The 19,927-nt window shown below is 40.4% G+C and overlaps 1 protein-coding gene across 6 annotated transcripts in view; it reads right to left on the reverse strand.

Moving 5' to 3' along the window:
• The window catches only part of sugt1 (SGT1 homolog, MIS12 kinetochore complex assembly cochaperone), an 85,081-nt gene that overhangs the window by 19,615 nt on the left and 45,539 nt on the right, over positions 1–19,927 (reverse strand). The window contains exons 11-12 of one of the 6 annotated variants that reach the window (XM_087987869.1): positions 15,318–15,402; positions 2,840–2,967 (exon numbers count right to left, since the gene is read on the reverse strand). The exons of 4 other annotated variants lie outside the window; for them this stretch is intronic. In XM_087987869.1, the coding sequence (XP_087843995.1) occupies positions 2,855–2,967; positions 15,318–15,402 (198 nt within the window). In that variant the 3' untranslated portion in view covers positions 2,840–2,854. Of the gene's footprint in view, positions 1–2,839; positions 2,968–14,519; positions 14,633–15,317; positions 15,403–19,927 lie in introns of those variants that run through there. One more of the 6 variants, XM_087987870.1, reaches the window with a different exon arrangement.

The following is a 19,927-nucleotide window of genomic DNA, read 5'->3' on the forward strand; positions in this document are numbered from 1 at the left end:
ATAGCTGCAACATAACCTCCCTGCTTTTAGTAACGAAGGACAAAATTCCATTTGCCTTCCTAATTACTTGCACCGGCAGACCAACCTTCTGTGATTCATGCACAAGGACACCCAGGCCCCTCTGCATTGCAGCATGCTGCAACTTTTTAATCATTTAAGTAATAATCCTTTTCACTGTTACTCCGACCAAAATGGATGACTTCACATTAAATTGTATTCCAACTGCCAGACCTTTGCCCACTCAAAGTATCTATGTTTCTCTGCAAAGTTTCACAGTCCTCTGCATACTTTGCTCTGCCACTCTGTCATCTGCAAACTAACTAACCACACATGGTCCCCAATTCCATCTATATAAATTGTGAACAATTGTGGTCCCAACACTAATCCCCGAGGCACACCACTAATTACTGATTGCCAAGCAAAACACTCCTTTATCCCCAATGTTTCCTGTTAGTCAACCAATCTTCTATCCATGCTAATATTTTACCCGTAACATCATAGATAAGCGTAAGGTGCTATGTTCTAGTGTTAGTCGATTGGTCACAGTACTCGGCTTTAAGCAAAGCACACCATTTTAAATGGGGGTAAAAATACAAAGAAAGAAAGAAAACATAGTATAACTTTAACTATTGGAAAACTTAACAGATTAATAGCTACTAAATAGCAACTGTTCCAACAAAAAAAATCACAAATATATCCTTGGCAAAGTCAGTAAAACAGGTGGTCACACATGTGACTCTGGCAGCAGAAAGAGAACCCATTTTCCTAAATTCTCAGTCTCAAAGTGATGTCCATTGCATCTGCCCATGCTGACTCCCAAATTAGACATTCTACTTTCTGCACTTCTTTCTTACCCATTTCCCTCAAATCACAGGAGGATGTTCCCACATCCTTACCTTTCACCCAGTCTCCACATTACCCTTTGCAATTTTCACAGCACCATGCAGCAGATGGTTGCCATTGTGCTTTAGCACTCTGATGGAGTTTGTGGATGAGTGCCATGCCTCTAGGAATTCCCTGGCTGTTCTCTGTCTGGCTTGCCCTATGATAGTAGTGTTGTCCCAGTCGAATTCATGTTGCTTGTCGTCTGCGTGTGTGGCTACTCCATCAACAAACCCATCGACCTGGACCCAATATACCAACCATTACAGCGGACAGCTGAAACCGACAACCGGAAGCGGCAGGGACAGACCACTATAAATACCGGAGGAAACATCAAAGCAGCGCTTCGAGGAGGCTCCCAAGCACTGATGATGTTGCCGAGCCAGGGGACGAAACGTTTGCAACAAAAACTTCCGGCTCGGCGAACAGAACCACAACAACGAGCACCCGAGCTACAATCTTCGCACAAACTGTAACAATAATGCCAGGTTCAAGACAGATCTGAAAATAGTCAGATTTGCCGGTTTGCGGATTCTGTGAAGGAACACTGTTAAGTATCCCATGAAGCTCTGCACACACCAAGTAACAGTCAAAATTCAGTCTCTGTGAAGAAAGGCTATGTGACTAATGTATTGTAGAGCTATTGGCTTATATTAAAAAAAAACTTAATGAACCATTCCTTCAGGCAATGAGGGAGCCCCCCCCCTCAAAAAAAAAGACAATGAATAAAATGTGGTTTTGTACCTGTAAAGTAGCCCTACACTGGAGAATGAAATCAAAAGGGTGGGGAGGAAAATCAAACAAAGTAGGGACAGAACAGTGCATTCCATTATTCAACTTAAATTTGCAACCTAACATTACCCCATCAAAAGGAAAAATGCATTTAAACAAAAACATGGATAGATTTTCAATTTAATGATGATTTATGGTGACCTTGGTATACATTAATCTGTATTGTATGCATAAATACTTCATGTTTATGATATGTCACTAGTACTTGCCAGCCTAACCTAGGGAACCATTTAGACCTTTGAACAGATAAACCATTGTGTAAGCTGCCTTTAGACAGGCAACCAGTCGGAAAAGCTGCAGCATTACACAAAATCTCAATCTGACACCGAATGTGAACAACCTTGCGCTCGAGCTATGCGGTCTAATCTAATTATTCACAGAACGGTATAAATGTCAATAATAATTCTTCCTATTTAGCTATCATCCAATGTGTTCCTTTATATGATCTTCTACAAATTTGATTTAAACACAGTATGTGGAACAGGGAGACACTTATAAATCATGGGAGTAGTTTTTTTTGAAAAAAGGTAACTAAACAAATTTCAGCCAGCAAAACTTTAATCTTGAAAATGTATTTCATCACCTTGATTCTACTTTGGAACAAACCACAAATTTGCAAAAGTTCAAAGAAAAATTAGAGTGAAAACATTTAGAAAGGATTTTTGTGCTAAAATTGTTAAGTATTTTGCCAACCTGCCATTATTTTGACCCCTCATTCTTGGTGAAGATTTCCCACCAGCTGAAAGAGCAATTTCTAGACATGAAATGTTCTCTTTACTTGTACGTGCAACACAGATGCAGGCAATCTTGAACAAGAACAGCAAATGGTGGAATTACTTTACTGGTCATGCAACATCTGTGAAACAAAGTTAATGACCGTTCATCAGGGATGGAAATATTTTAGATGCAATCGGTTTTAAGTAAGGAAGAGGAAGAGTGAAGACCAAGTCCTCAAAAAAAAAAGGGTAAAATGTAGACACTTATGACCCAAACTAATGGTAATACTAGACAGGTTAGAATCAACTTCTAAGCAATTCAGAACTTCTTTCTAGCCCTAGCTATGTTGAGACTGTTAACAACAGTACCAATGATACTGAAGACTATTTTGTTTGGAATGAACTTGACTCTGCTCATCCACTTACCCCTGCACGTGGACGGCACAATGGTTAGCACTACTGCCTCAGTCCCAGGGACCTAGGTTCGATCCCAACCTCAGGTGTCTGGCTGTGTGGAGTTTGCACATTCTCCCGTCTGCGTGGGTTTCTGCCAGGTGCTCCGGTTTCCCCTCAGATTCTAAAGATGTACAAGTAGTTTGGCATGCTGAATTACCCACAGTGTTCAGGGACATGTCAGTTAAGTACATAAGCCACTGAAGATGCAGAGTTTAGGGATAGGATAGGGGGATGGGTCTGGGTGGGTGGCTCTTTGGAGGGTCAGTGTGGACTTGTTGGGCCAAATGGCCTGCTTCCAGACTGTAGGGATTCTATGATTTCAAACGATCACCACCTCTCTAGAGGTTATAAATGTTAGTCTATAAATGTTAGTCTATAAATACTTTAATCATCTCACCAAGGTTCATTTTGCTGAAATCACACTACTTTTGTTTTGAACTCAATATTCAAAATGACTTTGACCTTAAATAAGCTAAGCTAGTTACAATTAACTATAAATTAAACTTTGCATCCACTTTAAAACAAGGTTCCCAAACACAAATTATAACAAATCATGAATCTTCACAAGACACCACTTTTTTGCTGCCCCATCTCACATACCCCTGCAACATCCTTTTTCTATCACTGCCTTTTTCATTCAGGGGAGTTTGGCTTTGTTTGCAACCTCAACATTTTACTCATCACTAAATGCTCTCAAAGTAGTGATGCAGCTGCCTTTTGAACAACTTGTTTTATTCATTTGGGCACAATGCTGTTATTAAGCAAATTTGACTCAGCAACAGCGATGCAATGGCAATATATTTCCAAGTCTGTGGCTTCGAGAGGAATTTGCAGGTTGTGGTGCTTCCAAGTATCTGCTGCTCTTGCCCTTCCAAACTTTAGTATTTGTATGATTTGAAGGTGCTGCCTAAGGAACCTCAATGAATTTCTCACAGCACTACATTCAGATGAACAGCACCAATCAATTGGGTTACTTTGTTCTGAATGGCTTCAGGCTTCGATTTTTGTTGTTGGAAATGCACTCATCAGGTAAGTGGGAAGGTTTCCATCATATTTCAAATTGCTGTTTGTAGATGGTAGACAGGCAGTGAGTCAGAGTTCCCAGCCTCTGACCTGCTCTTGTAATCTCAATACTTAAATAGCTAGTCCAGTTCAGTTTCTGATCAATGATAAGCCCCAGGTAGTTGATCATGGGCAATTCAGTCACAGGGATGTCAAAGAATATCAATGAATATGGTAAAATCACTTGTTGGAATGAGTCACTACCTGGCACAAAATCTTGTTATCTGCCTAGATGTTGTCCAAGTCTTGCTGCATTTGAATTCAGACTGATTCAGTATCTGAGTCATGAGAGTGCTAAGTATTGCATAATTACCAGAGAACATCTTCCATTTCTGACTTCCTTATAGTGGGAAGGTGTCTGATGAAGTAGTTGATGACAGCTGCACTTAGAACACCATCCTCTGGAGCTCTTCTTTAAACGTGAGTAGCTACAGCATTTCCTATTTTGTCATTTTACATTTATACTGTGCCGGGAACTTTGTGTGGAGCTTACTAATCCGTTTAAAACAGTCAGGATGAGATCATATCCAGTGAGAAACAGCCCAAGTGAGTATATAGTTCAGGGAATTATATACTCAGTGCACAAGGGGAAAAAGTGGTTTTTGCTTTGTTTTATGGACTATCCTATGTAAGGTTTGTTTTAAACAGGATAAATCGAAGCCCAGAATCAGGGCCCAGCACCAAAAAAAATGTGTCATCACAGCTAAACCAAATGTTCACTGCTTAGTGACAGCTACTAAGTTAACGACTTAATACGGGCTACTTTCAGATTGAAGTTAATACAGAAATATTTATAGGCTACAAACTAAAAATTCAGTCATAAGTTTTTAAAAATTAAATTAAAAACTAAGCAATAGAGATGATGGGCCAGGCGATTTGTTGTTACTGCAAGCTGGTGGACTTCATTTATGATTCAGAATGACAATTTCTGCAGCAAGTGCTGAGTTACTTGAGGAACTATGGCTCAGAATTGATGAACTACAGCCTGAACTTTGAACAATATGATACATCATGGATAGGGAGAATTAACTGGATGCCATTTCAGGAAGCACTCAGACTCGGAGAGACAAGTGAGGGAAGATGGTTGAATCCAGGAGGTAGCACTGAAGGAGCCTCAGCCCTCGAGTTTGTTTAAGAGGTTGAGATTTTTGCTTTATTTGTGTGGTTGAAAGTGGGGCTTGGAGGGAGTATGAGAAAACTGACCATAGTATAGAACATTACAGCGCAGTACAGGCCCTTCAGCCCTCTATGTTGCACCGATCTGTGAAACCAATCTGAAGCCCATCTAACCTACACTATTTCACTCTTGCCCATATGCCTGCCCAATGACCGCTTAAATGCCCTTAAAGTTGGCGAGTCTACTGCTGTTGCAGGCAGTGCATTCCATGCCCCTACTACTGAGTAAAGAAACTATTACTGACATCTATCCTATATCTATCACCCCTCAACTTAAAGCTCCGGCCCCTATTGCTAGCCATCGCCAGAGGAAAAAGGCTCTCACTGTCCACCCGATTAACCCTCTGATTATCTTATGTCTCAATTATGTCACCTCTAAATCATCATCTCTCTAACAAAAAGAGCCTCAGGTCCGTCAACCTTTTCTTATAATACGTTCCCTGCAAGCCAAGCAACATCCTAGTAAATCTCTTCCTAGGAACCCTCCAACCACAAGGGATGAACTCTGATTTCACTAGTTTCCTCATTTCCCCTCCCCCCCACCTTGTCTCAGTCAAATCCATCGAACTCAGCACCCCCTTCCTAACCTGCAACCTTCTTCCTGACCTCTCCGCCCCCATCCCAGTCTGACCTATCACCCTCACCTTGACCTCTTTCCACCTATCGCATTTCTGATGCCCCTCCCCCAAGTCCCTCCTCCCTACCTTTTATCTTAGCCTGCTGGACAAACTTTCCTCATTCCTGAAGGGCTTATGCCCGAAACGTCGATTCTCCTGTTCCCTGGATGCTGCCTGACCTGCTGCGCTTTTCTAGCAACACATTTTCAGCTCTGATCTCCAGCATCTGCAGACCTCACTTTCTGCCCAACAGGTACATACTTGTCAAGGGTCTGCAATAGCTGTTCCTGGAATCAGCTCTACATTTCAATTGTACCCATCCCCTACAGTTTCCTTCCCCATCCTATGTATCCCAAATCTTGCCTAATCGCACTGCAATTGCCTTTTTCCCAGTTATAACTCTTGCCCTGCAGTATACGCCCATCACTTTCCATCACTAAAGTAAACATAACCAAACTGTGGTCACTATCACCAACGTGCTCATCTACCTCCAATCTAACACCGACTGGGTTCATTACCCCGTACCAAATCTAATGGGCCTCGCCCCTTGTTGGCCTGTCTACATCATGTGTCAGGAAGCACCTCCTGTACACATTGGACAAAAACTGACCCACTTAAAGTACTTGAACTATAGTATTCCCAGTCAATATTTGGAAAGATAAAACTTCCATAACAAGTATCCTGTCACTTACGATCACACTAAGGATCATCTTTGATATCCTATGCTCTACATCTCTGGAACTATTTGCAGGCCTATAGAAAACTCCCAACAGGGTGACCTCTCTTTTCCTATTTCTAACCTCAGCCCATACTATCTCAGTAGACAAGTCCTCAAACATCCTTTCTGCAACTATAATACTGCCCTTGACTAACAATGCCATCCCACCCTCTCTTTTACCAGTTTCTCTGTTCTTACTGAAACATCTAAATCCCAGAACCTGCAGTTCACAGGTTCAACAAGACTGAAGTGAACAAATGGCTCAAAAGATTGGAGTGGGACAAACAGGTTCTAAATCATGGGACACTGGCACCAGTACTGGGGAAGGAGAGAGCTGTTCCAATAGAATAGGGTCCTCCTGAATCATGGTACAACCAGAGTCCTGTGGAATTACAGAAATGGTACATGAGTTATGGAAAAAAAACTAAGGGGAGAGAGAAGACTAAGCAGAGGTTACTAAAGTTTCCAGAACAAATAGTAGGACAGAGAATGGCAAGAGTCAAGAATTTAACCTCAGGCAGAGAAGATAAGGGACAATGAGAAGAGGTCACTCAACATAGGACTGAGGACACTGTACTTAAATGCACTCAGTATACAAAAACAAGGTAAATAAACTTGTAGCTAAGACTGAAATTGACAGGTATAATGCTGTGGGTATCACAAATATAGCTGCAAGGGGATCAGGGCTGGGAACTAAATATCCAAGAAAAAACACCCTACCAAAAAGGACAAGATTGGTGTGGGTATTTGACAAAGTGCTGCAGAGAAGGCTGCTTACGAAGCAAGAGTTCATGGTTTTAGGGGCAAGGTATTTGAATGGAAAGAAGATTGGATGACTGGCAAAAGGGAAAGAGTAGGGGCAAAAGGGTCTTTTTCAGGATTGCAGTCAATGACAAGAGGGAGCCACAGGGGATGGTGATGGGACTACAGCTATTCACATTATCCATTAATTACCCGGACGAAGGAACTGACAGCATCGTTGCCATGTTCGTAGGTGACACAAAGGGACAGGTAGTGTTCAGGAAACAGGTGTGGTGCAGAAGAACTTGGACAAACAAAGAATGGACAAAGAGCGGACGCCTGAAATACAATGTGAGAAAGTGAAGTTATGCACTTTGGTATGAAGAGAGGCGTAGTAGGCTACTTTCTAAATGGGGTGAGGATTCAGAAATCTGAAGCACAAAGAGACTTCGTAGTCCTATTTCAGGATTATCTTCAGGTTAACAGCTCAGTTGACAGTTAGGAAGACAAATATAATGTCAACTTCATTTCAACAGGGCGAGAATACAGCAGCGGAGATGTACTGTTCAGGCTATGTAGGATTCTGGCTTGGAATAATTCAAGCAGTTTCGGGCCCAGTAACAATGAAGAATGTGCTGGTGTAAGATAAGGTCTAGAGATGGTTTACAAGGATGATCTTGGGGTGAAAGGTTTTTCAAAAGAGTAGCTGAGGATCTTCATCTACTCTTGGAGTTGAGAAGGATGATGGGCAGTCACTTTGAAACTTACAGGATATAGAGAGACCTATCCAAATTGGATGTGGAAAACATGTTTCCATTAGGACAGACTAAGACTCAAGAACACAGCCTCAGAATAAAGGGACGACTCTTTAGAACCGAGATGAGGAGGGAGCTCTTCAGCCAAATAGTGGTTGATCTCTGGAACATACTGTCACAGAGGGCTGTGAATGCCTGGTCATTGAGTGTATTTAAGACTGACAGAGGTTCTTGAAATGGGGGTGGAGAACAAATGACCAAATGATGGAGCAGACTGGGCTTTTCTACTCCTATATGGTCTTGAAGTTGGGACTCTACTCACTGGAGTTTAGGAAAATGAGAGGCCCTGCCTACAACAATAGTAGACTCGCCAATTTTAAGGGCATTTAAATGGTCACTGGATAAATATTTGGATAATAATGGAATAGTGTAGGTTAGAAGGGCTTCAGGTTGGTTTCATAGGTCAGTGCAACATCGAGGGCTGAAGGGCATGTACTGCACTGTAACGTTCAACGTTCTATCTCACTGAAACATATAGGATTCTTAAGGGGCTTGACCAGGTAAATGCTGAGAGGATGCTTACCCTAATAGGACAAGAGGGCACAGTCTCAGAATAAAGGAGTGCCAAATTTAAGACCAAGGTGAGGAGGAATTTCTTCTCTCAAGACAATTGACTCTCTTTGAGCTGGGAGGCAGAGTCCTTGTGCATAGTTAAAGCGGAGACAGATTCTTGATGAGGAAGGAAATCAAAAGTTACAGGGAATCGCAGGAAAATGGACACAAGGAATGTTGAATTAAGCTGTAATCGTTCATTTACTTAAGAAGAATCAAATTTTATTCATTTCAGAATATTAAAAGCTACTATGGCTGTAAAAAATGTTTTTATTTAAAATGCTGTTGAAACTCAGCAAAGAAAGGAGCATCTGTGGAGGGGAATACAATTATCATTTCAAGTCCAGTGTGACAGACTGTCCCATAACGTTATACTGGATTTGAAATGTTAACTCAGCTTCTTTCTCTATAGATAATATCAGACATGAGCTTCTCCAGTGCTTTGTTTTGATTGCTGACTTCCAGTGTCTGCAGTAGAAATCAGCAATCATTGAAGAATATGAACTAAGCTAATGAGACCACTTATAATGATTATCAAGCAGCATACTTAATTAGGAGCTTCATAATAAATCTCATAACTGACCTGTTTCTTTAACCTGAATATCTCTGGCATTCACTGCTTGGAATACAGCCCTTATTAATTGAAAGGGAATTTAATACTGAAATGTCACATGCATGTTGAAACTAAACATATAAAAACTAAGTACTTAATATTTAGAACAAAGCACATTAGTCATTCATTTGACTTTTAAAACTTTCTAAAATTACATAAGCTGCTTATTTTTAAAGACTTTGGCATTAAAACTTTATAGCATTTGGCTAACTTATAGGGACACTGAAAAACAGCAAATCCATTCATAACATACCAATAGACAAAATATATACATGATTCAATTTTGAACAATTTCAAAGCTATTGAGAAGATGGTTGTTCTGACTGCTTGATGAATGGAGCAGCAACTGCAGCCACACATGAATAGCATTTCAGTGACACAGCTGACCAAAAGAATATCCAAGAAATGTATTGTTTCATATCAGTGCACATAATAAAGGAAAACATTTCAACTAAAGATAGAAATCCCATCACCATATTCTCACAAGGATGTTACATTTATCACTCACTCAACTATGGAGATCAAGTTGACATGTGTTGGCACTAAGTTCACAAAAAGCAAACCCCATGTTTAAGAGAACTATGGTAAGTGCGAAAGACTCCTCATGTGTCACCATGAACTAAAGGGACCGAAGGCAGACAAGTTACCAGGACCAGATGGTGTATATACAGAGGTTTTAATGGAAGTGACTGGATTTCAGTATTGCTGCAGTAGATTGGAAAATCACAAATGTGGTACACCTGATCAAGTACAAGGAGATGAAAAGCATCTTGTTGTAGATAGACCCCAACAGTGGTAGTAATGTTAAGGAAGTCATTAAACAGAAAATCAGATGCAAGCAAAAAGGATATAGGTGTAATTATGCACTGTCTGCATATAGATTGGATATATCAAATCTATAACAACGGTACATGAGGACAGAATTCAGAGAATGTACACAAGATGGTTTTCTGGATCAACATCTTGAGGAACCAACTAGAGAACAGGCTGATTATTATGGAATGAGAAATGAACAATTGACAATCCAGCTATGCAAGGCTCATCAGGGTAGAGTCACCATAATAAAGTAGAATTTTTCATTAATAAGAATGATATGGATCCAAGTTTGTTCACTGAGCTGAAAAGTTTGTTTTCCAGAATCATCAGTGTGTCTCTGGTGAAACGCTGGTAGTATGTCACACCTCTATTTATAGGTCTTGGTTTTTTTTTAAAAAAGGTGGGTGATATCATTTTCGGTACTTTCTTTTAAGGCTGTTTTCAGATGGCCCATTAACTGATATAGAAAAAGGCAGTCCTAGTCAGAAGATTAAACTAAAATGACAAAGATGTGAACAAAGAAAAAAAAAAGACCTCCTCGCAGCATTTGAAATCAACATTAAAAAAAAGGTGTCTCAGGACGAAACACAGCAGACCAATCAGACAAACAGTTCCAAGATCATGCACAGAAAAGGAAGGAAACAATGCACCAGAATGTCGTTTTCAAGTCTTTTTAAGACTAAAACATTATAATCCTACCTGCAGACAAAGGGCTCATGACTGTTATTCTAAATTAGTCAGGCTATATTAAAAAAGGTAAATACTCTGCTTGCAGACACCGAACTTATCAGCAGGTGGCAATAGATCAGATACCACAACTGAAATATCTAATCTCATCCTTGCTAATAAGATTTCAAATATTAGGAGAATTAAATAGGACAGACTTCCAAAACATAAACCAGATGGATCTAACACACCACGCTTCTACAGAATACCAAAAATACAAGACCTGGAGCCTCCCTCAGACTCAAAGTCTCTCTACCTGATACACCAACACACAGACCAGCCAAGGAACTCCACCACAAAAAGTCTGATTTAAGAGTCACACAATCCATTCACTCCACCCAAGAATTCCTGAACACCAGACACCAAGATAAAATAGGATGAAATAATGGTCTCCTTTGACGTTACAGCCCTTTTCACATCAATTAACATCAACCTGGCCAAAGAAACAGACGTCACACCGAGGAAAGCCAAGACCACAAATATCAGACAGCACCAACTCCATCAGCAAAGACAACATCCTCAAGTTGGTGGGCCTGTGCCTCACCACCCACTTCACATTCAATAATGGGATGAATATCAGAGCTCATAATAGAAGCAGTAACGCAGAGACTAGAACAAGCAGCCCTCCTATCTATCCAACCCAAACTTTGGGTCCGCTATGTGGATGACAAAAAAAAACAGAACAAATGAGGGGAAACCTACACCTTCAACAATATCCTGACAAGCATAAAACTCACAAGAGGAGGAGAACGACAACAGACTACCATTCGTAGATGTGACAGCTAAACATACAGTAAACAGAGCGCTTCAAACCAGCGTCCACAGAAAATCAAAAACACAGACCAAATACCTATATAACATTTTCAATTAATGGCTACCCAACAAACACAATCCGCCGATTCCTCAGAAACAAACCCAAACAGGTAGACACGACCCAACAACAAAAAAAAACATTATAGCCACATTACCTTACAAAGGCATTATCAGGAATGACTTCCAGACTACTCAGACCCTTTGGAATCACAGTAGCACAAAAATCTACAACACACTTAAACAGTGGCTAATGAACCTGAAGGATCCATTAGATACTACCAGGAAAACGATTTACAAACTACCATGCAAGAACTGTTAAAAACAAACACTACATCCAACAAACAAGCAGGAAACTTGCCACCAGGACACATGAACACCAAATAGCCACCAAAAGACAACCCACTATCATTAGTTTGCATACATCCAAAGGACACCACTTTGACTGGAACAACACACACATCTTTGGACAAGCAAAACAAAGACACACATGAGAATTCGTAGAGGCCTAGCATTCTAACCAGAATGCCATCAGTAAACATATCACTTGAGACCTCATCTACCTGCCTTGAAAAAAACAGAAATGACACCACCCACCGTATAAAGCCAAAACCAATACAGAGGCGGACGTGGCACCGGAGGCTCACTGATGTTACCTAGCCATGGTGACGAAACATCCGAAAACAAACCTTTCAGCTCAGTGAGCAAGCATACATCCATACTCTCAACCTGAGCTACAAAATGTTCTCAAAGATCACCAAGATGAAGAGTGACTTAGCTGATTCTGATACTACAGTTCTGACTCTAACTCATTAGAGAGAAGAAGGTTGAGAGGCATGAGAAGAAGATTGAGATTGAGACATAAGATAATCAGAGGGTTAGATAGATTGGACAGAGAGCCTTTTTCCTCAGATGGCGATGGCTATCACAGGGGATCTAGAATCAGAGATGTACAGCATGGAAACAGACCCTTCGGTCCAACTTGTCCATGCCGACCAGATATCCCAATCGATCCCACCTGCCAGCACCCAGCCCATATCCCTCCAAACCCTTCCTACTCATATACCCATCGAAATGCCTCTTAAATGTTGCAATTGTACACATAGCTTTAAATTGAGGGGTGATAGATATCAGAGAAATGCCAGACGTAGTTTCTTTACTCAGTATGTGGGGCATGGAACACATTGCCTGGAACAGTCGTAGACTAGTCAACTTTAAGGGCATTTGAATGGTCACTGGATAGGCACATGGATGAGAATAGCGTAGGTTATATGGGCTTCAGATTGGTTCCACAGGTCGGCGCAACATCAAGGGCTGAAGGGCCTGTACTGTGCTGAAATGTTCTATGTTCTAAATAAAGGAAACTATGATGGTATGAGGTATGGGCTGGATGTGATGAATTGGAAAATGCTATTTCACATACAGAAAAAAAACAGTTAAAAAAAAATCACAACACCAGGTTATGGTCCAACACGTTTATTTGGAAACACTTGCTTTCTTGAAAGCTAGTGCTTCCAAATAAACTTGTTGGACTATAACCTGGTGTTGTGCGATTTTTAACTTTGTACACCCCAGTCCAACACCAGCTTCTCCAAGTCATAGAAAACAAAGCCAGGATTAATACCTCCTTTCTTCAGGTGGAAAGATAACTAAGTCCTGTATCTCAAATATTTAACTCATATATATGAGTGATATTGAGGAAGGGACAAAGAGTAATGCATTCATATTTTATGATACAAAAATAAGTTAGATGTCATGTAGTGTTAAGGACACAAGTTTGCAAGGGATAAACATAGGTTAACAGTGGACAAAAACTTGGCAGATCAAATTTAGTAAGGAAATTGATAGAGGTCATGCATCTCAAATATTTATCTGTGCTTTAATTCTTATTAAGTGGAGAAAGACTCCAAAACTATGCAGCACAGAAGGATTACACTCAAAAACAGTTACAATACAGGTGCAAGTAATTAAGGTGACAAATGGAATTTTGGACTTTTATTGTTCAAGGACTGAAATTTAAAACTTGCAAAAATAGTTATAACTGTTCAAGCTGTTTGAGAGCTCACACCTAGAGTAGTATGTGGAATTTGGATACCTGTGTTTAAGAAAGGATATGCTGACATTGCAGCCAGTTCAAAAAAAATTATTCACTGATCCAATTCCTAGGATGGAAGGGCTAACTTATGCAGAATGGCTAAACAGTTCCTTCCGCTATAACGTGCGTTTCGTTAACATGATTAATGAATTGGGAACATGTTTCTAAAGCATGAACTTTTAAAATGTGAGTCAGCTAGAACACGATTGCATTGCTAACACTAAGCACTGCTGCTAAAGCACCATCGTTCTCAAATGTGGGGTTGCACAAGAACCTGTACAGTTGGGCCTTAAATCATTAGAGCTCAGAAGAAAGAGGAATGATCTTATTGAAAAATACAAGATTCTGAGGTGGCTTGACAGGTTGGATGTTGAGATGATTCCACTAGCGGGAGACTCTCAAAGTGGGGAACAGTTAGCCTGAATTCCTGGAATTCTCACCCTCATGAGATGTGGAGGGTTGATCACAAAGTATTTAAAGAGACAGACATTTTTGAATGTGGTCTAAGAGCAATAAGCTTTCAGTGGGTTGAGGCAGAAACTTGCAACGTCCATGCTTTGCACATGTGGAAAACAAAATAAGATCCCAACTACGCCCAGAGTCAAGAGTAGCCAAAGATGAGAAGGTCTGAAATTTTTTGGTGACAAGAAAACACATAATTACAGCTCTTTATTATGAGCTGTTTCCAAGCCATTTAAAATGGTTCAAATTAATAGACTTCAAAAGGATAACACTTTTTTTTTTAAAAACCTTATTTTACTGTCAGGACTACAGATCAACTCAACTGTGTAAAATCACAAACATGGATCTTCAATGCAGTGAGTGTACATACAGAATGAATTCCATACTAACAACAAAACATAACCTCACTGCACACAAAGCTAAGCAAAGGACATCAGTGCCATTATTTCCAACGGAGGCCCATTTTAACACTTTCTCAAGGGGAATTAGGGATGAGCAAAGACTGGCCTTGCAAGTGGTACCGACATACCATGAACAATTTTGCTCGGAACATTTAAAAAGCCATCTTGACTGTTAGTATGACCTAAGACAACAGCAAAAGCAATCAGTAATACAACAGCATATGAATGTTTTTTTTTGAAGTTACAAGTTCCAGCTTTTGTCAATCTTGCTGACCACACATCCACAAAGTTGCCCGAAGGTAAGAACCAGTTTACTTCATGTGACTGACTGGTGATACAAATTTGCATTCAAAAGCTTGTCCAGATGGCAAATTCCTAGATCATAATGGAAATCCTTCACAAACATTTTATCTATTTTTGTGGTGATCTAGGTCCACCTGGCCAGCACCTTCAAAATGAAACCAAGTGCCAAAAATAAAGCAGCAAACCCTATAAAATCTCTCAGTGAATCCCAGAGTAGATGGCGATTCCCTTAAGAGCTTTGACAACTCCTAAAAATTATCAAGTCCCAGGCACATTAGCACCTTTCCTTCGATAGCAGGTTGAGAGGAGGTATGGCATTTTAGCTTCTATCCAAATGAGCTAAATTACAGACGAAAGCAACTGCCCTTGATATCATGGAGAATTAACAATGTGGCATGAAATAGCCTGAGCAAAATGAAGTAACATGAATTGGGGGAAGGATTAACTTTCCATTGGCTAGAGTTATTCAGGGGGGTTATGAAGACAATCTTATACAGGGGTGCAATTTTAAGGACCAGATATACAAACATTTCCTATACTTACGAACGTCTCCTTAATACTGACCTGCACTGTGTTCTGACTTGCGTACAAATCGACTTGCGAATGGACTCCAGAACGGAACCCGTTCGCAACCAGGGTCTTCCTGTAACTGGAATAAAGCAAGATAGTTGTTTTTGTTGGAGGCCAATCATCTCAGCCCCAGACAGACACTGCTGCAGTCTCAGGTTAGTGACAGAGGCTCAACCATTTTTAGTTGCTTCATCAGTGACCTTCCTTCTATCACAAGGTCCACCATATTTAGTTTTCCTCCATGTCTCACACCAGTTTGTATCTCAAAATTCTTCAATGTTGCTGGGTCAAAAACCTGAAATTTCCTTCCTGAGAGTGTATGGTGGATGCGACAGCACCATCAGGACATAAATGATACAAGATGACATATCACATGGAGTGATGTGAGCAATAATTTAAAATTCAAATGACCAATTATCAGTCTAAATCAGAGTAATGAATTGAGTTAGCAGAAGTGAATATCACATGGTACTTACTCAGACTAAAAATCAGTTTGAATTTCACCAGAACCACTCAGCTCAGGACAACATAAAAGCCTTGAACTGAACAAGCACAAAATGGCTGAATTCCTGGCAAACTACAAAGTGTCAGCCATAACATTACAGCAGAATTCAAAACTGCAATGCCAAAGGGCCCAAATAAAACTGAAGTAGATGGCGATCAGGGGAAAAGTCTTCTGTGGCTGGAGTCATATTTTGCATAAAAGATAGTTATGATTACTAAATGCCAATCATCTCATCCCTCTTATCACTGCCAGGACACTTTGCATGCATCAAAATCTTATCACATTGGCTGTTGACAAGTAACATTTGCACCATGTAAGTGCCAAGCAAGGAACACCTCCAATAAGACAGTTTAAATCATAGACCACGTGGAACCAGGCACTTGGGCCCATCAGGTCCACCTCAACCCTTCAAAAAGAGTATCTCACCCAGAAATACCCCATTCACTAGCCATAGGAAATGCAGGGTTACAGGGATAATCTGCCGAGCCTACACATCCATGGACATTATGGGCAACTAAGTATGGCCATTCCACCCAACAGGCACATCTTTGGATTGTGGGAAGAAACCTGAGTACCTGGAGGAAAGCCAGGCAAACATGGGGAGGACGTCCAAACTCCACAAAGACTGGGCTCCTGGTGCTGAGAGGCAGCAGTGCTAACCTCTGAGCCACCATGCTGTTGTTTTCTATTTGGTACCATCAGCAAACCTCCAATCAATACTTCAAGTCATATCACTGACTGTAATCCTACGGGGCTAATTACAAAAACATCAAGTCTGTTACAGAATAGGTCACAAGTTTGGTGAACAGCTCATGTCCAGATTTTTGAACCAAATCAGGGAGTGCGAGGAAAAGTTCTACTTGCATGGATAGGTACAATTACAGCAATACACAAAGCTCTCGAGTCGCCAAGACAAAGTACTGACCACTGCTTCATTCAACACCACAGCTAAGCCATTGCCTACTCCAAAAAGACACACCGGATGCTCACCAACACTTAACGGTCTCTCTCAAACTCTTGACCTCTTTAGCAGCAATAGATCCATGTAAATACCACTGGTTCTTAACTCTCACTCATGAGTGTGTTACTATGCTGACATGGACATAGTAATTTCTTAATTCTTGCTGGGTCATAATCCTATAACTCCCTACCTAACAGTACTGTGGGAACATGTTCACAACATGGATATAGCAGTTAAGAAGAAATGATTTCCTCAAGGGCAACAAGAGATCAGCAATAAACACAGTTTTGTTAGTGACACACAGTCAAATTTTTTTTTTTAAAAATAGCTCTTTCCGTGCTGTACATCTATTATTATGTACAGGTACAAGTTCCTTCATCTGAACATCCAAAAACCGAAAAGCTCCAAAATCTGAAGGTTTTTTTCTCATTAACAAGGTTGTTTGGTGAGCAAACAGTTAACCCAAGTCAACACCCCTCTGTCTGTCATTCAGGTGTGTGTGCGCGTGTGCGTGAGAGAGAGAAGCCCATTCTTAGTTAGAGGACTGCGTCTCCGGTAAAATTTTAACAAATTTCACCATTAAGCAGTCATATTCTGAAAACTTAACATTTCCAAATCCTGTAAAACAGCTGGACCCGAGCATTTCGGATAAACGATCACATACCTGTACTTTATTTACCATGAACCATTTCAGATATTCAGTGGTTGTGGAAGACACTAATTTTAAGTCTGACTTCCTTTTTATAGTTGAACTAAGATACATCCACAGAAAGCTGAAATCATAAATATTTGCCTATGCATTAGCAATCTAAAGTTTAAATTATTTGCTTATAGTATTCTGGATTCTTCCATTTATCAGCAATGCTTAGAATAGGCATTAAAGTTCTGAACGTATCTAAACTATACTATTTGCTTTTAAATGAAATTTAAAGACACTTTTGGGAGGGAGCCTTCCAAATGCTTCAAGTACAAACTTCTCATATGTGAGATGATAAAACAGATCAAACATGAACTACTCAACACTCCTGCTAGCAATCTTGGCATCTATCGTAATGAAGAAACAAATCAAGAATGACGCCAGGAGCTACAGGTATCTGTAATAAATGCGATTTGAGAATACTCAGAAATGTTTTCTTTAGTGACCACAATTTGACTTCGTAAAGCTTAATCTATCACTGCACTAAACAAAGATTTCTTGGGAAACCACAAGCCAACTAAGTCTAGTTTCATAACCGTCAAAGTTATCATGCAGGGACCAAAGAGATGGTGCTCTTGAAACACAAATACAGTTTAACTACCAAGATAGATAAATTTCAGTAACAGAAACCTGAAAGGTATAATTGGTACTTGCAGTTGTAACAATGAGAATTAAACATCATGAAGGTTCTGCATATAGCCAAGTGATTTACCTCCACAAATGAACATCCCCGGTCTAATACAGCCCAGTGTGCTAAGTAATCTGCCTGGCCAATTTAGACAGCGCGTGGAAGGGTTCATGGGAAAACAGAGGAGAGAGGAGGAGGGGGGAGGAAAGATGGGAGTAAGGAGAGAGAGATCAGAATCAAAGAGAGAAAACAGAATGGGGAAAATAAAAGAGGGGGAGACTTCTGAATATTTGATTCATGCAAAAGCACGTATAAAACTATTCACGTTTACAATTGGCAGGATTTCCACAATAATTGTATAAATCATCTGTTAGTCACCTGCTCAGGATTTTTCAAAGTCATACCAAGAAAGGCATTAAGGTGATTAATAAATTTTGAGACAAGCAAAGACACATTGAATGGAAGAAAACCCATTTTCAAAGTCTCGATTATTTTCCTGACCCTATGTCTGTCTTGCTCTCCTACTTTGTTGCAAGAAAAAAATTCACAGGTGGCAATCAGACCAGAAATTTGCTGGATGGCAACTAGAAGATTGTATTTCCATAAAACAAGGTAAAAATCTTAGCAAGACAACTCACACCCAGAATCTACATCGATTTCAGCGAAGGACTTTCTGACAGCTGGAAAAACAGGTCCACAAAATGAACAGAAACACAAAGAGCTTGCTGCAAAGTCCTTGAAAGTGCATGATAAAATTGGGCTGAGTCAGCACAGCTTCAATCAAGAGGAGGCCATGCCTCTCAAACCTGTTAGAATTTTTTGAAGAGGTAATGAACAAGGTAAATAAAGGAGAGCCATTGGACATGACCTATTCGAATTTCCAGAAGGCATTGGACTAGGTGCCTCACAGGAGGCTGCTAAGTAAAAGGTTTGAGTCCATGGTGTTAGGGGCAAGGCACCTGCATGGACATAGAACTGGATGGCTGGCAGAAGGCAGTGAGCAGGGATAAAGGGCCTTTTTTCAAGGATAGCAGTCAGTGACCAGTGGAGTTCCTCAGAGGTCAGTGTTGGGACCACGAGTCTCCAGGTTATACCGTGATAACCTGGACAAAGGAACTGATGGCATTGTTGTTAAGCTTGAAAATAATACAAGAGATAGGTGGAAGACAGGTAGTGTTCAGGAGGCAGGGAGGCTGTAGAGGACTTGAACAGACTAGGAGTAGGGACAAAGAAGCAGGAGATGAAATACATGCGGGACAAGTGAGAGATTACATACTTAGGTGCAAAGAATAAAGGTTTAGATTATTTTCTAAATTAAGAAAGGCATCCGAAATCTGAAGCACAAAGGGATATGCAAGTCCTGGTTCAGAATTCTCAAGGTTAACATGCAGGTTCATGTGACAATTAGGAAAGCAAATGCAATGTAGCATTAATTTCATGAGGGTTAGAATACAAGAACAGAGATGAACTACTGAGGCTTTATAAGAACCTGATCAGACCACATTTGGAACATTGAGAATAATTTTGGGCTCCGTATTTAATACAGACTACTTAGAAGAATGAGGGAGCACCTGTTTGAAACTTGTATTGAGACACCTGGATTGAGTGGACATGGAGAAGATGCTTCCACTAGTAGGGCCCAAGGGTAGTCTCAATGAAGGGATGACTCTTTAGAATGGAGATGAGGAGGTAGTTCTTCAGCCAAAGGGTGGCGAATCTCATGGCTTCCACAGCCTTCTGTGGCAAAGTCATTAAGTGTATTTAAGACAGAAATAGACAGGTTATTAATTAATTAATTAATTAATTAATATGG

This window comes from Chiloscyllium plagiosum, unplaced genomic scaffold, assembly GCF_037043375.1.
Source record: "Chiloscyllium plagiosum isolate Xiang-an unplaced genomic scaffold, Cpla_swu_hap1 HiC_scaffold_6, whole genome shotgun sequence".
NCBI lineage: Eukaryota > Metazoa > Chordata > Chondrichthyes > Orectolobiformes > Hemiscylliidae > Chiloscyllium > Chiloscyllium plagiosum.